General features: G+C 48.6%; 1 protein-coding gene across 3 annotated transcripts in view; it reads right to left on the bottom strand.

The window, feature by feature from the left end:
* The window catches only part of phkb (phosphorylase kinase, beta), a 69,483-nt gene that overhangs the window by 14,220 nt on the left and 41,306 nt on the right, over positions 1-13,957 (bottom strand). For all 3 annotated transcript variants that reach the window (XM_077000429.1, XM_077000421.1, XM_077000411.1), the window contains 3 exons: positions 4,103-4,158; positions 3,300-3,393; positions 1,582-1,665 (listed from right to left, as the gene is read on the bottom strand). In XM_077000429.1, coding sequence (XP_076856544.1) covers positions 1,582-1,665; positions 3,300-3,393; positions 4,103-4,158 — 234 coding nt within the window. The remainder of the gene's footprint in view (positions 1-1,581; positions 1,666-3,299; positions 3,394-4,102; positions 4,159-13,957) is intronic.

Below are 13,957 nucleotides of genomic sequence, written 5' to 3'. Positions count from 1 at the left end.
ATTCCATACTGCTCCTCTCTCTCTTTATTCCATACTGCTCCTCTCTCTCTCTATTCCATACTGCTCCTCTCTCTCTTTATTCCATACTGCTCCTCTCTCTCTATTTCATACTGCTCCTCTCTCTCTTTATTCCATACTGCTCCTCTCTCTCTTTATTCCATACTGCTCCTCTCTCTCTCTATTCCATACTGCTCCTCTCTCTATTCCATACTGCTCCTCTCTCTCTCTTTATTCCATACTGCTCCTCTCTCTCTTTACTCCATACCGCTCCTCTCTCTCTATTCCATACTGCTCCTCTCTCTCTATTCCATACTGCTCCTCTCTCTCTCTATTTCATACTGCTCCTCTCTCTATTCCATACTGCTCCTCTCTCTCTCTTTATTCCATACTGCTCCTCTCTCTCTTTACTCCATACCGCTCCTCTCTCTCTATTCCATACTGCTCCTCTCTCTCTATTCCATACTGCTCCTCTCTCTCTCTATTCCATACTGCTCCTCTCTCTCTTTATTCCATACCGCTCCTCTCTCTCTCTATTTCATACTGCTCCTCTCTCTCTCTCTATTCCATACTGCTCCTCTCTCTCTATTCCATACTGCTCCTCTCTCTCTTTATTCCATACTGCTCCTCTCTCTCTCTCTATTCCATACTGCTCCTCTCTCTCTATTCCATACTGCTCCTCTCTCTCTCTATTCCATACTGCTCCTCTCTCTCTATTTCATACTGCTCCTCTCTCTCTCTTTATTCCATACCGCTCCTCTCTCTCTCTATTTCATACTGCTCCTCTCTCTCTCTCTATTCCATACTGCTCCTCTCTCTCTATTCCATACTGCTCCTCTCTCTCTTTATTCCATACTGCTCCTCTCTCTCTTTATTCCATACTGCTCCTCTCTCTCTATTTCATACTGCTCCTCTCTCTTTATTCCATACTGCTCCTCTCTCTCTATTTCATACTGCTCCTCTCTCTCTCTTTACTCCATACCGCTCCTCTCTCTCTCTATTCCATACTGCTCCTCTCTCTCTTTACTCCATACCGCTCCTCTCTCTCTATTCCATACTGCTCCTCTCTCTCTTTATTCCATACTGCTCCTCTCTCTTTATTCCATACTGTTCCTCTCTCTCTATTCCATACTGCTCCTCTCTCTCTATTCCATACTGCTCCTCTCTCTCTATTCCATACTGCTCCTCTCTCTCTCTATTCCATACTGCTCCTCTCTCTCTATTCCATACTGTTCCTCTCTCTCTATTCCATACTGTTCCTCTCTTTCTTTATTCCATACTGCTCCTCTATTTCTTTATTCCATAAATACTTAAATGTCATTTTAGAAGAGGTGTATAAGGGTTTATGTGTGTGTGTATGTGTGTGTGCGCGTGCTTGCGTGCGTGTAGAGGTGGTGTATAAGGGTGTGTGTGTGTGTGTGTGTGTGTGTGTAGAGGTGGTGTATAAGGTGTGTGTGTGTGTGTGTGTGTGTGTGTGTGTGTGTGCGTGCGAGCGTGAGTGCGTGCGTGTGTAGAGGTGGTGTATAAGGGTTTGTGTGTGTGTGTGTGTGTGTGTGTGTGTGTGTGCATTAAAGCTATGCCTACCTTACAGGTTCCAATGCAGCCCACAGGTCTGTCTGGACGGCCGCTCAAACCCAGCTTTTTATTCACAGCCAGGAAACGGTACGCCTGTAGAAACACACCCACACACACTTAGCATGTGCAGCCTGTGAGCAGTGTGATGTGTCCAGTGTGGGGCTGTCTGAGGAGTGTGAAGATGGAACACAAACACAGCCATCAACTCCAGTGTCCAGGACCACAGCGCCAGAGACCACAGCACACAGCACTTTGTCATTTCCTTTCTCCCCCTCCCTCTCCCTCCCTCTCTCCCCACTTCCTCGGTCTCCCCCTCCATCTTTATTTTGTTTCTACCCATCCCTCTTTCCACGTGTCACTTAGCTGCCCGGGGTGAAATGCGGCCTTTCTCACACTGGTCCTCATAAGCAGGGCCTGTGCAGGGACACAGGGACACAGGGTGTGCGCATGAGAATGATCCAGGGTTGGACACAGGGACACAAGAGACACAAGGACACAGGGTGTGCTCATGTCCGTTATCTGTCCTGCGTTATCATCTCACGAAAGCTGCAGCACGGAAATCAATATTCCACCACCATGTCTCTGGCTGCAGGAAACCTCGTGTGTGTAGGTGTGTGGTGCGTGTGGGTTCTACTTCATGTGGACGCCACCAGCATACATCTAAGAAGGAATTTCCTGGGTGCGCTAGAATCTTCTGTCCACTAGATGGAGCTCTGTCTCTTTTGTATTTGTGCAGAGCTCTAAGAAATCCTGCAGAAGCATGCCACCAAGCATGCTGAACAAAGACTAAAGCAGCATGGCCCAAATGTGGGGCTCATTCACATTATACTCCGAACAGCCAATCCGCTCGGCGAGGGCGTCTCCGTGAAATGCCTGGCACTCTGGGTAAACCGTGCACAGAGCATCAGACCTGAAACTGACTGCAGCTGTCTGCATCTGCACGGCTCGCACGCAACCCTCCGACATCATACATGTCATGTGTGTGAGAACGCAGAGGCATGACCTCACGCACATCACTTCACGGCTAACGCCGTTTACAACGCAGCCCAGCGTGAACCAAGCTGTCTATTCAGACACATTCAGTGACGTTCCTCTGCAGATATTTAAAACCGTACCACTGCATTACCATAAGGAGATGTCCATTATCCCCCCCTGCACACAGTCAGGTTAGAGCAGAGCTGAGGCTCGGTGAGATGGCATGGTGGTAGTGTGGTACTGGTGGTTCTGCTACCAGCAGGGGGCGCATGGCAGAGGCATGTAGCCAAAATGAAGAACCACCCTACCATGACCACAGTGAGAGAGGAGCCTCGAATAGGCGGAGAGATCCGCATTCAATATGCATGAAGAACATCTCAGACCGTGGCCCCTGACTGCCAGGGTCAGCACAGACTCGGCCTGAAGAACTAGTTTTAGATATGCGACCTGACCACACACACACACACACACACACTTACAAACATCACACACGGAAGATGAATTATAGTGATTGATGTATGACTACTACAAACTTTATCACACCGTGCAGAACATAAATGAAGGTTTATGTAATATTTCAAGTACACTTGTTCTGACTCCCTGTGTTTCAGGGCTGACTATTTGACACAGTACACAGATTGGCTCAACCCGAGCGACTGATTGATAACGTGTCCAATGAAATAATGCCGTGGCTGTGAGGTGACGGATGGGCTTGTCTGTGTAGTGGATTTGGAGTGAAAGGCTTGTAGCACCTTCACTAACTCCTGCTGTGGCCATATCTGAATGGGCTCCACTTGCTGAGGGGTTTGGGTCTGGATGCCGTAAGTGTTCAGAAACACCTGCAACCTAAACACACACACACACACACACAAACACAAACGTCAATGTAAACAAATGTCTTATTAAATATTTCTGTACAGTTAAATAGAAATCCCTCTCCGATGGAATCATGGCTGCCAATGCTACTTTTAAGCACCTTATTAAAATCTCAAGGCAAAAACATTCTGACCCGAACATTTGAGCCATGTGCAGCTGTAGAAGTCCAGGTGGTCTGAGGGATGGCAGTGTGTGTGTGTGTGTGTGTGTGTGTGTGTGTGTGTGTGTGTGTGTGTGTGGTAATTGCTCAGTAGGATGGCAGTGTGTGTGAGTTGGTTGGGATTGGTGAGGTCAGTGTTTGATTCCAGAGAGAGGGGGGTGAGCTGGGTTAAACGAATAGCCCTGCAGAGTAACGGGAATGCGACCTCAATAGAGAGGGAGCAAGAGAGATCATATATATACTGAAGAGAGAGAGAGGGAGGGAGGGAGAGAGGGAGGGAGGGAGAAGAGTTAACACTTGACCAACTATTTCACACCTATAAGGAAATTTATTGAAAAAAAGAAACACACACACACACACACACACACACACACACACCAGCTATTCATTCACTTAATGCACACTTCAAAATTAGACCAAAGATAGAGGAAAATGAAGAGAGAGTGACAGATAAAGAGAGAGAGAGAGAGAGAGAGACCGGGGGGGGGGGGGGGGGGGGGGGGTGATATAGATACATGCCTCTGACTTTCGGCGATTAGTGCCACATAGATTACCACATCATTGTCAATGGGACCCTGCAATGAAAAGAGCACAAGCATTATCAGATTTATGTGCACTCTTCCCCCACTCTCCGCCCCACTCTCTCACTCTATCCCCCACTCTCTCACTCCATCCCCCACTCTCTCACTCCATCCCCCACTCTCTCACTCCATCCCCCACTCTCCCACTCTATCCCCCACTCTCTCACTCTATCCCCCACTCTCCGCCCCACTCTCTCACTCTATCCCCCACTCTCCCACTCTATCTCCCACTCTCTCACTCTATCCCCCCACTCTCCGCCCCACTCTCTCACTCCATCCCCCACTCTCCCACTCTATCCCCCACTCTCTCACTCTATCCCCCACTCTCCGCCCCACTCTCTCACTCCATCCCCCACTCTCCCACTCTATCCCCCACTCTCCCACTCTATCCCCCACTCTCCGCCCCACTCTCTCACTCTATCCCCCACTCTCTCACTCTATCCCCCACTCTCCGCCCCACTCTCTCACTCCATCCCCCACTCTCCCACTCTATCCCCCACTCTCCCACTCTATCCCCCACTCTCCGCCCCACTCTCTCACTCTATCCCCCACTCTCTCACTCTATCCCCCACTCTCCGCCCCACTCTCTCACTCTATCCCCCACTCTCTCACTCTATCCCCCACTCTCCCACTCTATCCCCCACTCTCCCACTCTATCCCCCACTCTCCGCCCCACTCTCTCACTCTATCCCCCACTCTCTCACTCTATCCCCCACTCTCCGCCCCACTCTCTCACTCCATCCCCCACTCTCCGCCCCACTCTCTCTTTCTATCCCTTCTCTCCATCATGATTGTGTGAAGTACTATATAACCAAAGCATAAGAAGTTCAGCTTCAACATATTAAAGTGCTGATTATTTCCTGCATTAATATGCAACATCAAAACATTTAAATGACTGGAACAGTGATTAATGGAAACAAACAAGCTCCTCCTCTTTCACAGCCTGTCTCTCTGTCCCTCTCCTGCCCCAGCACTGCAGTGAGACACTTCAGAGTGAGACAGAATGGACAACTGGCATGTCCTGAGGGACAGAGCACTGTCTGTCTGTGACATTTCAAGAGCAACTGGGGAAAGAACCGAGTGATGGTGGAAAAGAGCACAACATGAAAGAAAAAAGAAGAAGAAAGAAAAAATCATCTTAAAATGAGAAGACTTATTGAGAGGAAGAGAGGGGAGAGGAGGAGGAGAGAGAGAGAGAGAGAGAGAGATGAAGGGTCTATGGGATCTGCATCTCTTCCACACCTCAGTCCAGCTGTTGTGTTTCATCGATGGGTCTCATTTAGCTAAAATAACAAGCTGCTGAATGCTGGGGGCTGAAGTGCCACGGCCTCCAACCATTTAACGGCTTAAGAACACCACCACATGCAAATGAAGCACCTGTGGTCCTCCCTGGCCAATCAGCATCAAGGCCTGCAAACATGGCCTAGACCTACGAGATGTTAAGTGACTCAGCCGTATCAGAGCAGCTGACATATGCTAATAGTTGGTGTTGTTTGTGAAGAGAGGGTCTCCCCTGGAGCCCTGCAGATGAGGGGTGTGAACGCAGGATGAGTCCCGCACACTCCAGGCTCAACGTCACTGTAACGGCACCATTAACACTCTTGCGCAGTGAGTCATCAGCCCGCCTGTTCATCAGAGTCCCACTCACTAATTCTGTTCCATGGGAGGCCCCCACAGAGGCGGCCATTTTGTTTGAGAGAAGAAAAAAAAAAGGCGAATTGAACATATCACTCTGATGGTTTAAATGAGAGGGGGAGAGAGAGGGGAGAGAGAGAGAGAGAGAGAGAGAGAGAGAGAGAGAGAGAGAGAGAGAGAGAGAGAGAGAATAGAAAGTATGTGTGTCTGTGCCTGTGCGTGTAGAGAGAACAAAACCTCATAACCAGTATGTGAGTGCTGTGTGTGTGTGTGTGTGTGTGTGTGTGTGTGTGTGTGTGTGTGTGTGTGTGTGTGTGGGGAGGGAGGGATTTTTGATTAATTGCCAGCAGATGCCCAACTCTAAACCAGGGCGGTTAACTGGGTTCATTAGCATGCCGGTCTATAAAGCTGAAGAGATCGTTTGGGCGAGCGTGCCCACGACGTATTGGAAACAATTAAGGCGATGAACAACAACAACAAAGCGTGCATTTCCATCACTATGGTGTGTTGCTAAGCACTACGGCTGTTCGGAAAAGAAACACTTAAGCAGAGGTTTAGCGTGGGTCACGGCAGACAGCGCAGACGTTTGGGAGAACACAGTGGTGAGTGGCAGAGCAGAGTACCCCACACCCCCACACTCTGCCTCTCGACAGGGTGCCAGGAGCTACCGACAGCACCTGCGTTCGCTTCTCTGAGATCTACAGACACGCAGGAAAACGGAGGGGACGCGTAGTCATGCCTACACAGCAGAGAGAGAGAGAACGCTGCCGCGTAACACACTCAGTGTATCACACACATCTATACACAGCACACGGCTACACGGTGATATTTAAGGCAAAGCAAGATGTGGTAAATGCATATGTTGTCATTGTGAGAGAATATATATATAGATACATGCAGAGCCTTCTGACAGTTCAGAATGTCCAACAGACTACTGAAAGCATAATTACTGAAAAAACAAATATATCTGAGGACAGGGAAGGAGGGAGAGAGGGAAGGAGAGAGAGGGAAGGAAGGAGGGTGAAAGATGGAGAGGGAGGAGAGAGGGAGGGAGAGAGAAACAGAGAAAGAGAAGGACAGAGAGAGAGAGAGAAGGAAGGAAAGAGAGACAGAGCAGAATATTTATGTTATGTTTGTTTCCAGTCTGTCTAATCATGCTGCTCAGAGCTGTAGCTCTCCATGTTGGAGGTGATTTAAGATTTGCCCTTTAATTCCCATGTTAAATAATAACATTAATAACCTAAAAAATCACCAACAACAGTCCAAACAGCAATATGTGCTAAATGTTTTAATGTTTTACTGCCTTGGTCATGCAACAAACAACTGGAAACAAAATGATACTTGTTAATAAATAAAGACGTACAGTCATATAGAGAAATACATCCCAATACATATAGAGGAATTGGAGATGCAAGGGTTTGTAGGTAAGCAATTTGCATTCAATGTAGCACATACCACGCAGGGCTGAAGAAAGATGCACCGAATTTGACAAAGCAGAAAGCCATTTGTGAAAGGAGCTTAGTCAGGAGTCTCCCTAATGAATTTCACTGGAGTCTCTGGCAAATTAAAGGCATTCAGATGTAACAGAATGGGGAGAGGAAGAGCTGTAGGTCTGGGCTACAAGCCTCTCTCCAAACGCACGCAGAGCATGCTGGGATTATCTCATACGCAGCATAGAGTCTACACTACATGCTATATAGTATGATATCATGTAGTATGTGAGACCTGGAGTGTATGAGACATGACTACATGGTGTGTATGAGACACAACTACATGGTGTGTATAAGACCTGGTGCATATGAGACAAGGTGTATGACACATGACTATATGAGACCATGGTGTATATGAGACATGATTACATGGTGTGTATGAGACATGACTATATGGTGTATATAGATATATACAGATACCATATATCCAACATCATCTTCATCCTGACATCCCCAAAACTATCCACGCTCACGTCACCCACCACACCACCCCTCTCCACGCTCACGTCACCCACCACACCACCCCTCTCCACGCTCACGTCACCTACCACACCACTCCTCTTCACGCTCACGTCACCTACCACACCACCCCTCTCCACGCTCACGTCACCTACCACACCACCCCTCTCCACGCTCACGTCACCTACCACACCACCCCTCTCCTCGCTCACGTCACCTACCACATCACTCCTCTTCACGCTCACGACACCTACCACACCACCCCTCTCCACGCTCACGTCACCTACCACACCACCCCTCTCCACGCTCACGTCACCTACCACACCACCCCTCCCTACGCTCACGTCCCCTACCACACCACCCCTCTCCACGCTCACGTCACCTACCACACCACCCTTCTCCACACTCACTCACGTCACCCACCACACCACCCTTCTCCACACTCACTCACGTCACCCACCACACCACTCCTCTCCTCGCTCACGTCACCCACCACACCACCCCTCTCCACGCTCACGTCACCCACCACACCACCCCTCCCTACGCTCACGTCACCCACCACACCACCCCCTCCACGCTCACCTCACCTACCACACCACCCCTCTCCACGCTCACGTCACCTACCACACCACCCCTCTCCTCGCTCACGTCACCTACCACATCACCCCTCTCCACGCTCACGTCACCTACCACACCACCCCTCCCTACGCTCACGTCCCCTACCACACCACCCCTCTCCACGCTCACGTCACCTACCACACCACCCTTCTCCACACTCACTCACGTCACCCACCACACCACCCTTCTCCACACTCACTCACGTCACCCACCACACCACCCCTCTCCACGCTCACGTCACCCACCACACCACCCCTCCCTACGCTCACGTCACCCACCACACCACCCCTCCCTACGCTCACGTCACCCACCACACCACCCCTCCCTACGCTCACGTCACCTACCACACCACCCCTCCCTACGCTTACGTCACCCACCACACCACCCCTCCCTACGCTCACGTCACCCACCACACCACCCCTCTCCACGCTCACGTCACCTACCATACCACCCCTCCCTACGCTCACGTCACCCACCACACCACCCCTCCCTACGCTCACGTCACCTACCACACCACCCCTCCCTACGCTCACGTCACCCACCACACCACCCCTCTCCACGCTCACGTCACCCACCACACCACCCCTCCCTACGCTCACGTCACCCACCACACCACCCCTCCCTACGCTCACGTCACCCACCACACCACCCCTCCCTACGCTCACGTCACCTACCACACCACCCCTCCCTACGCTTACGTCACCCACCACACCACCCCTCCCTACGCTCACGTCACCCACCACACCACCCCTCTCCACGCTCACGTCACCCACCACACCACCCTTCTCCACACTCACTCACGTCACCCACCACACCACCCTTCTCCACACTCACTCACGTCACCCACCACACCACCCCTCCCTACGCTCACTTCACCCACCACACCACCCCTCCCTACGCTCACTTCACCCACCACACCACCCCTCTCCACGCTCACGTCACCTACCATACCACCCCCTCCACGCTCATCTCACCTACCACACCACCCCTCTCCACGCTCACGTCACCTACCACACCACCCCTCTCCACGCTCACGTCACCTACCACACCACCCCTCTCCACGCTCACGTCACCTACCACACCACCCCTCTCCACGCTCACGTCACCTACCACACCACCCCTCTCCACGCTCACGTCACCTACCACACCACCCCTCTCCACGCTCACGTCACCTACCACACCACCCCTCTCTACACTCACGTCACCTACCACACCACCCCTCTCTACACTCACATCACCTACCACACCACCCCTCTCCACGCTCACGTCACCTACCACACCACCCCTCTCCACGCTCACGTCACCTACCACACCACCCCTCTCCACGCTCACGTCACCTACCACACCACCCCTCTCCACGCTCACGTCACCTACCACACCACCCCTCTCCACGCTCACGTCACCTACCACACCACCCCTCTCCACGCTCACGTCACCTACCACACCACCCCTCTCCACGCTCACGTCACCTACCACACCACCCCTCTCTACACTCACGTCACCTACCACACCACCCCTCTCTACACTCACATCACCTACCACACCACCCCTCTCTACACTCACATCACCTACCACACCACCCCTCTCCACGCTCACGTCACCTACCACACCACCCCTCCGTACACTCACGTCACCTACCACACCACCCCTCCCTACACTCATGTCACCTACCACACCACCCCTCCCTACACTCATGTCACCTACCACACCACCCCTCTCCACGCTCACGCCACCTACCACACCACCCCTCTCCACGCTCAAATGATTTTTTTTCTACATTTGGATTTATAACCATTAAAACTACAGTATCATGTTCACCCATATGACATGCAAACATAATTTGTAGTATTATAAAATGCTAAAAATGCAGCATCTGATTAACATGATTAACCTAACCTTTTGCAGACTAAAATGCAGTGTAAATGTTCCAAACTGCATACCCATCAACTTTGATTGACGCTTCCAGATATCACCTTTGGCAGCATTCATTTACCCATATAATTGGTTGCTTATCTGATGAATACGTGACTGAACGTGCTCCTTAGAATCGGCTTTCTGCCTAGCTACAGATGATGCAAGACATTCTGAAATGATCGACATACATACAGCTAACCACAACCGTCTTATGCCCTACTTTAGCCGTCATGCAAAGAAACTAACTGAAGAGCCAGATGACACCCTTCAACCCAGCTTAGAATGTGGAAGTCCACACAAGGCTGCAGACCTTTCACTACTGTTTCCATTAGAACACTGTATCACAAGAATAAGCAGCATGTGAGGTACAGTATTTTCAATGTAGTATGGAACATGTGGTATGGGTTATGTGGTATGACGTATGGGGTATGGGTTATGTGGTATGACGTATGGGGTATGGGTTATGAGGTATGATGTATGGGGTATGGGTTAAGAGGTATGATGTATGGGGTATGGTTTATGAGGTATGATGTATGGGGTATGGTTATGTGGTATGACGTATGGGGTATGGTTATGTGGTATGACGTATGGGGTATGGTTATGTGGTATGACGTATGGGGTATGGGTAATGAGGTATGATGCATGGGGTATGGTTATGTGGTATGACGTATGGGGTATGGGTTATGAGGTATGATGTATGGGGTATGGGTTATGAGGTATGATGTATGAGGTATGGTTATGTGGTATGATGTATGGGGTATGGGTTATGTGGTATGACATAAGGGGTATGGGTTATGTGGTATGGCATAAGGGGTATGGGTTATGTGGTATGGCATAAGGGGTATGGGTTATGTGGTATGGCATAAGGGGTAAGGGTTATGTGGTATGACATAAGGGGTATGGGTTATGTGGTATGACATAAGGGGTATGGGTTATGTGGTATGGCATAAGGGGTATGGGTTATGTGGTATGACATAAGGGGTATGGGTTATGTGGTATGGCATAAGGGGTATGGGTTATGTGGTATGACATAAGGGGTATGGGTTATATGGTATGGCATATGATGTAGAGGTCTACGCGGGACTGCTTTTTTAATCCCGCACCCGCCCACCACATACACATTTCTGTCGCCCCCGCCCGCAATACTAATATTAATTTAATTAATTAAATTTAGTACTTGAAATTTTCTTATGCATTTATTAAATCAGCAATATAGCGATGGATCGCGCTGTCCCATTTCTTACCAGTCCAAACACGTGCCGTCAGGTGACGTACACCAACACTTTCTGACATCTATCACAACAAACAAATGGTAGACGATTTCCATCTCCATTAATTACAATGGAATATGACTTCCATACATCAGACTTTCCTGTAGTTGGCTTAATTTTTAATTAGTTTTAATTGAATTTTCCACAGCTGAAACTGGTTGACCGTCTACAGTCTCTGCCATTTCTGTATCAAAATGACAAAATGACGCACACTTCATGTTCACGTTATCAGTTGCTTAGCCAATATTTTGAATGCTTACTTACTGAATGATTACTTGTTTTCGTCCTGTTCCTTATGCATGGAAATCATTGCGTTGTTATTATTATAATTTTCTAGACTATATATTCATTTGCGGGATTTTTCTACATGTATATGTGGTCCCGGTCACGCATCGCCTGGACTAATTAAACTCACGCACCCACCAACAACAATTAAATTCTGTCCCGCGCCCCAAGATATTCTGACGGGTCCCGGGGGAGTGCAGACCTCTAATATGATGTATGGGGTATGGGTTATGTGGTATGATGTATGGGGTAAGGTTTATGACGTATGGGTTATGGGGTATGACGTATGAGGTATCGGTTATGTGGTATGACGTATGGGGTAAGGGTTATGTGGTATGACGTATGATGTATGGGGTATGTGGTATGACATATGGGGTAATGTTTATGACGTATGGGGTATGGGTTATGTGGTATGACGGATGGGTTATGTGGTATGACGGATGGGTTATGTGGTGACGTGTGGGGTACGGGTTATATGGTATGACGTATGGGGTACGGGTTATCTGTTATGATGTATGCGGTATGGGTAATAGTGTACAGGGTATGGGTTATATGGTATGATGTATAGAGTATGACATACTGCAAACATAATCAATACCCTGTACGCCATACTAGATGTGTGTTATGGCTTATGAGGTGGATTTTCACACCCATGTAAAGTTTAGAAAAGACTTTGCAAAGTGCTACAGTCTGCATTACATTAAATATATACCAGTCATAAGAGCAGGGCTTCACAATTTATTGCTTGATAATTCCTATTACATGTCGGGAGATATTCTGGGCATTGTTAATCAGTCAGTTCAACAAGGAATTTATCTCAAAGTCTCAAAACAGCTTACATCAAGCCTCTAAAAAAGGAATCTTGAACCCTCTATTTTCAGCAACTTTAGACCAATACAAATATTCCAATCTATGAAAAGTCACTGAAAAGGTGTTCTGTGTTCCAGGATCATCACAGCACAATAACAGCATTTCCTGAAGTACTTGATCACAATAGCTAGACTATTTATAACGTTTTATTTTAATTTCGCTTATTCTACTGGTTTTGATGCAGTTGTCCACAAGATGTTAATTAGTTATACAACTAAACTGGTCTTTCTGGTTTTAAACTGGTTCCAGTCCTGACCGTCCGTGAATATTATATTGCAGTTGCAATCAAGTGATGTTTTGACTTATGGAATCCATCAGAGCTGACGCTGGGACAGCACTATAATCTCACTATAATCTCAATCTGCTCTGGTTAGCCAAGAAAACGAATAAATGCAGCATTTCAGAGAACAACAATTCCCAGCTTTAAACAGCTATACACACTGAACCTCAAAGACAGTCCTCTGCTTGACTGTCTAAAGGACATAAAACCCTGAATGTGTCAATGAACGTACTGTTCTTGAGAAAGGAAAACAGACCAATGTAATGGATACCAGATCCCACCGTGTCCGTGTCGAACTGTCAGAAGAACCTTCACAAGTGCCCTTAGCTTTATAACCACATACTGCAAGTTCATGTTTGTATTCTCCCATCTGCCAAATGTATCCAGGATCTCCGGCTCCCTCTTAACAGCTGAGAGGGAGAACCTTTGTGTCAGCATGTCCAGACTCCTGCACTGTTTATTTTTCGACCTTGGAACTCCATCTCTTGCTTGAAGTGAGTCGAGAACGTTGCGGCAAAGATTCTGACACACATGAGAGGAAAGGATCATATTTAACCTATTCTCAGAGAGCTGCATCAGCTGACTGTGTTTGTAAGAGTTCGTTTCAAAATCCTTTTAATAACCATCAAATGTTTTCCTGGTCTCGCACCCTTGTGCCTGAGTGAACAGATTTTTAAGGATGCTCCTGGAAGACCTCTTAGAGGTACAGCAGAATTCATCAGTGACCTAAGTGCTCTCCATGAGCTACATGAAGACCTGTGTATTTCCATCAACTATCTGGCACTCAGCACCTCTAAAACCAAAGAACTGATGATCATCTTTGGAGAGCAGGAGGACCATTGCCCACTCAACGATAATGAAGACAAAGAGGACATCAGCACCACCTCCTGTTCCTTTCCTTAGGACACTGAGGTCAACCAGTCCAAGCAGCTGTCTGTCTCTGCTCCACAGGAGGAACGTTCAGCTGCAGC

This window comes from Brachyhypopomus gauderio, chromosome 1, assembly GCF_052324685.1.
Source record: "Brachyhypopomus gauderio isolate BG-103 chromosome 1, BGAUD_0.2, whole genome shotgun sequence".
Lineage (NCBI taxonomy): Eukaryota > Metazoa > Chordata > Actinopteri > Gymnotiformes > Hypopomidae > Brachyhypopomus > Brachyhypopomus gauderio.
Note: the sequence above shows the minus strand (reverse complement) of the source record. Positions and strands in the feature narration are given on the sequence as shown.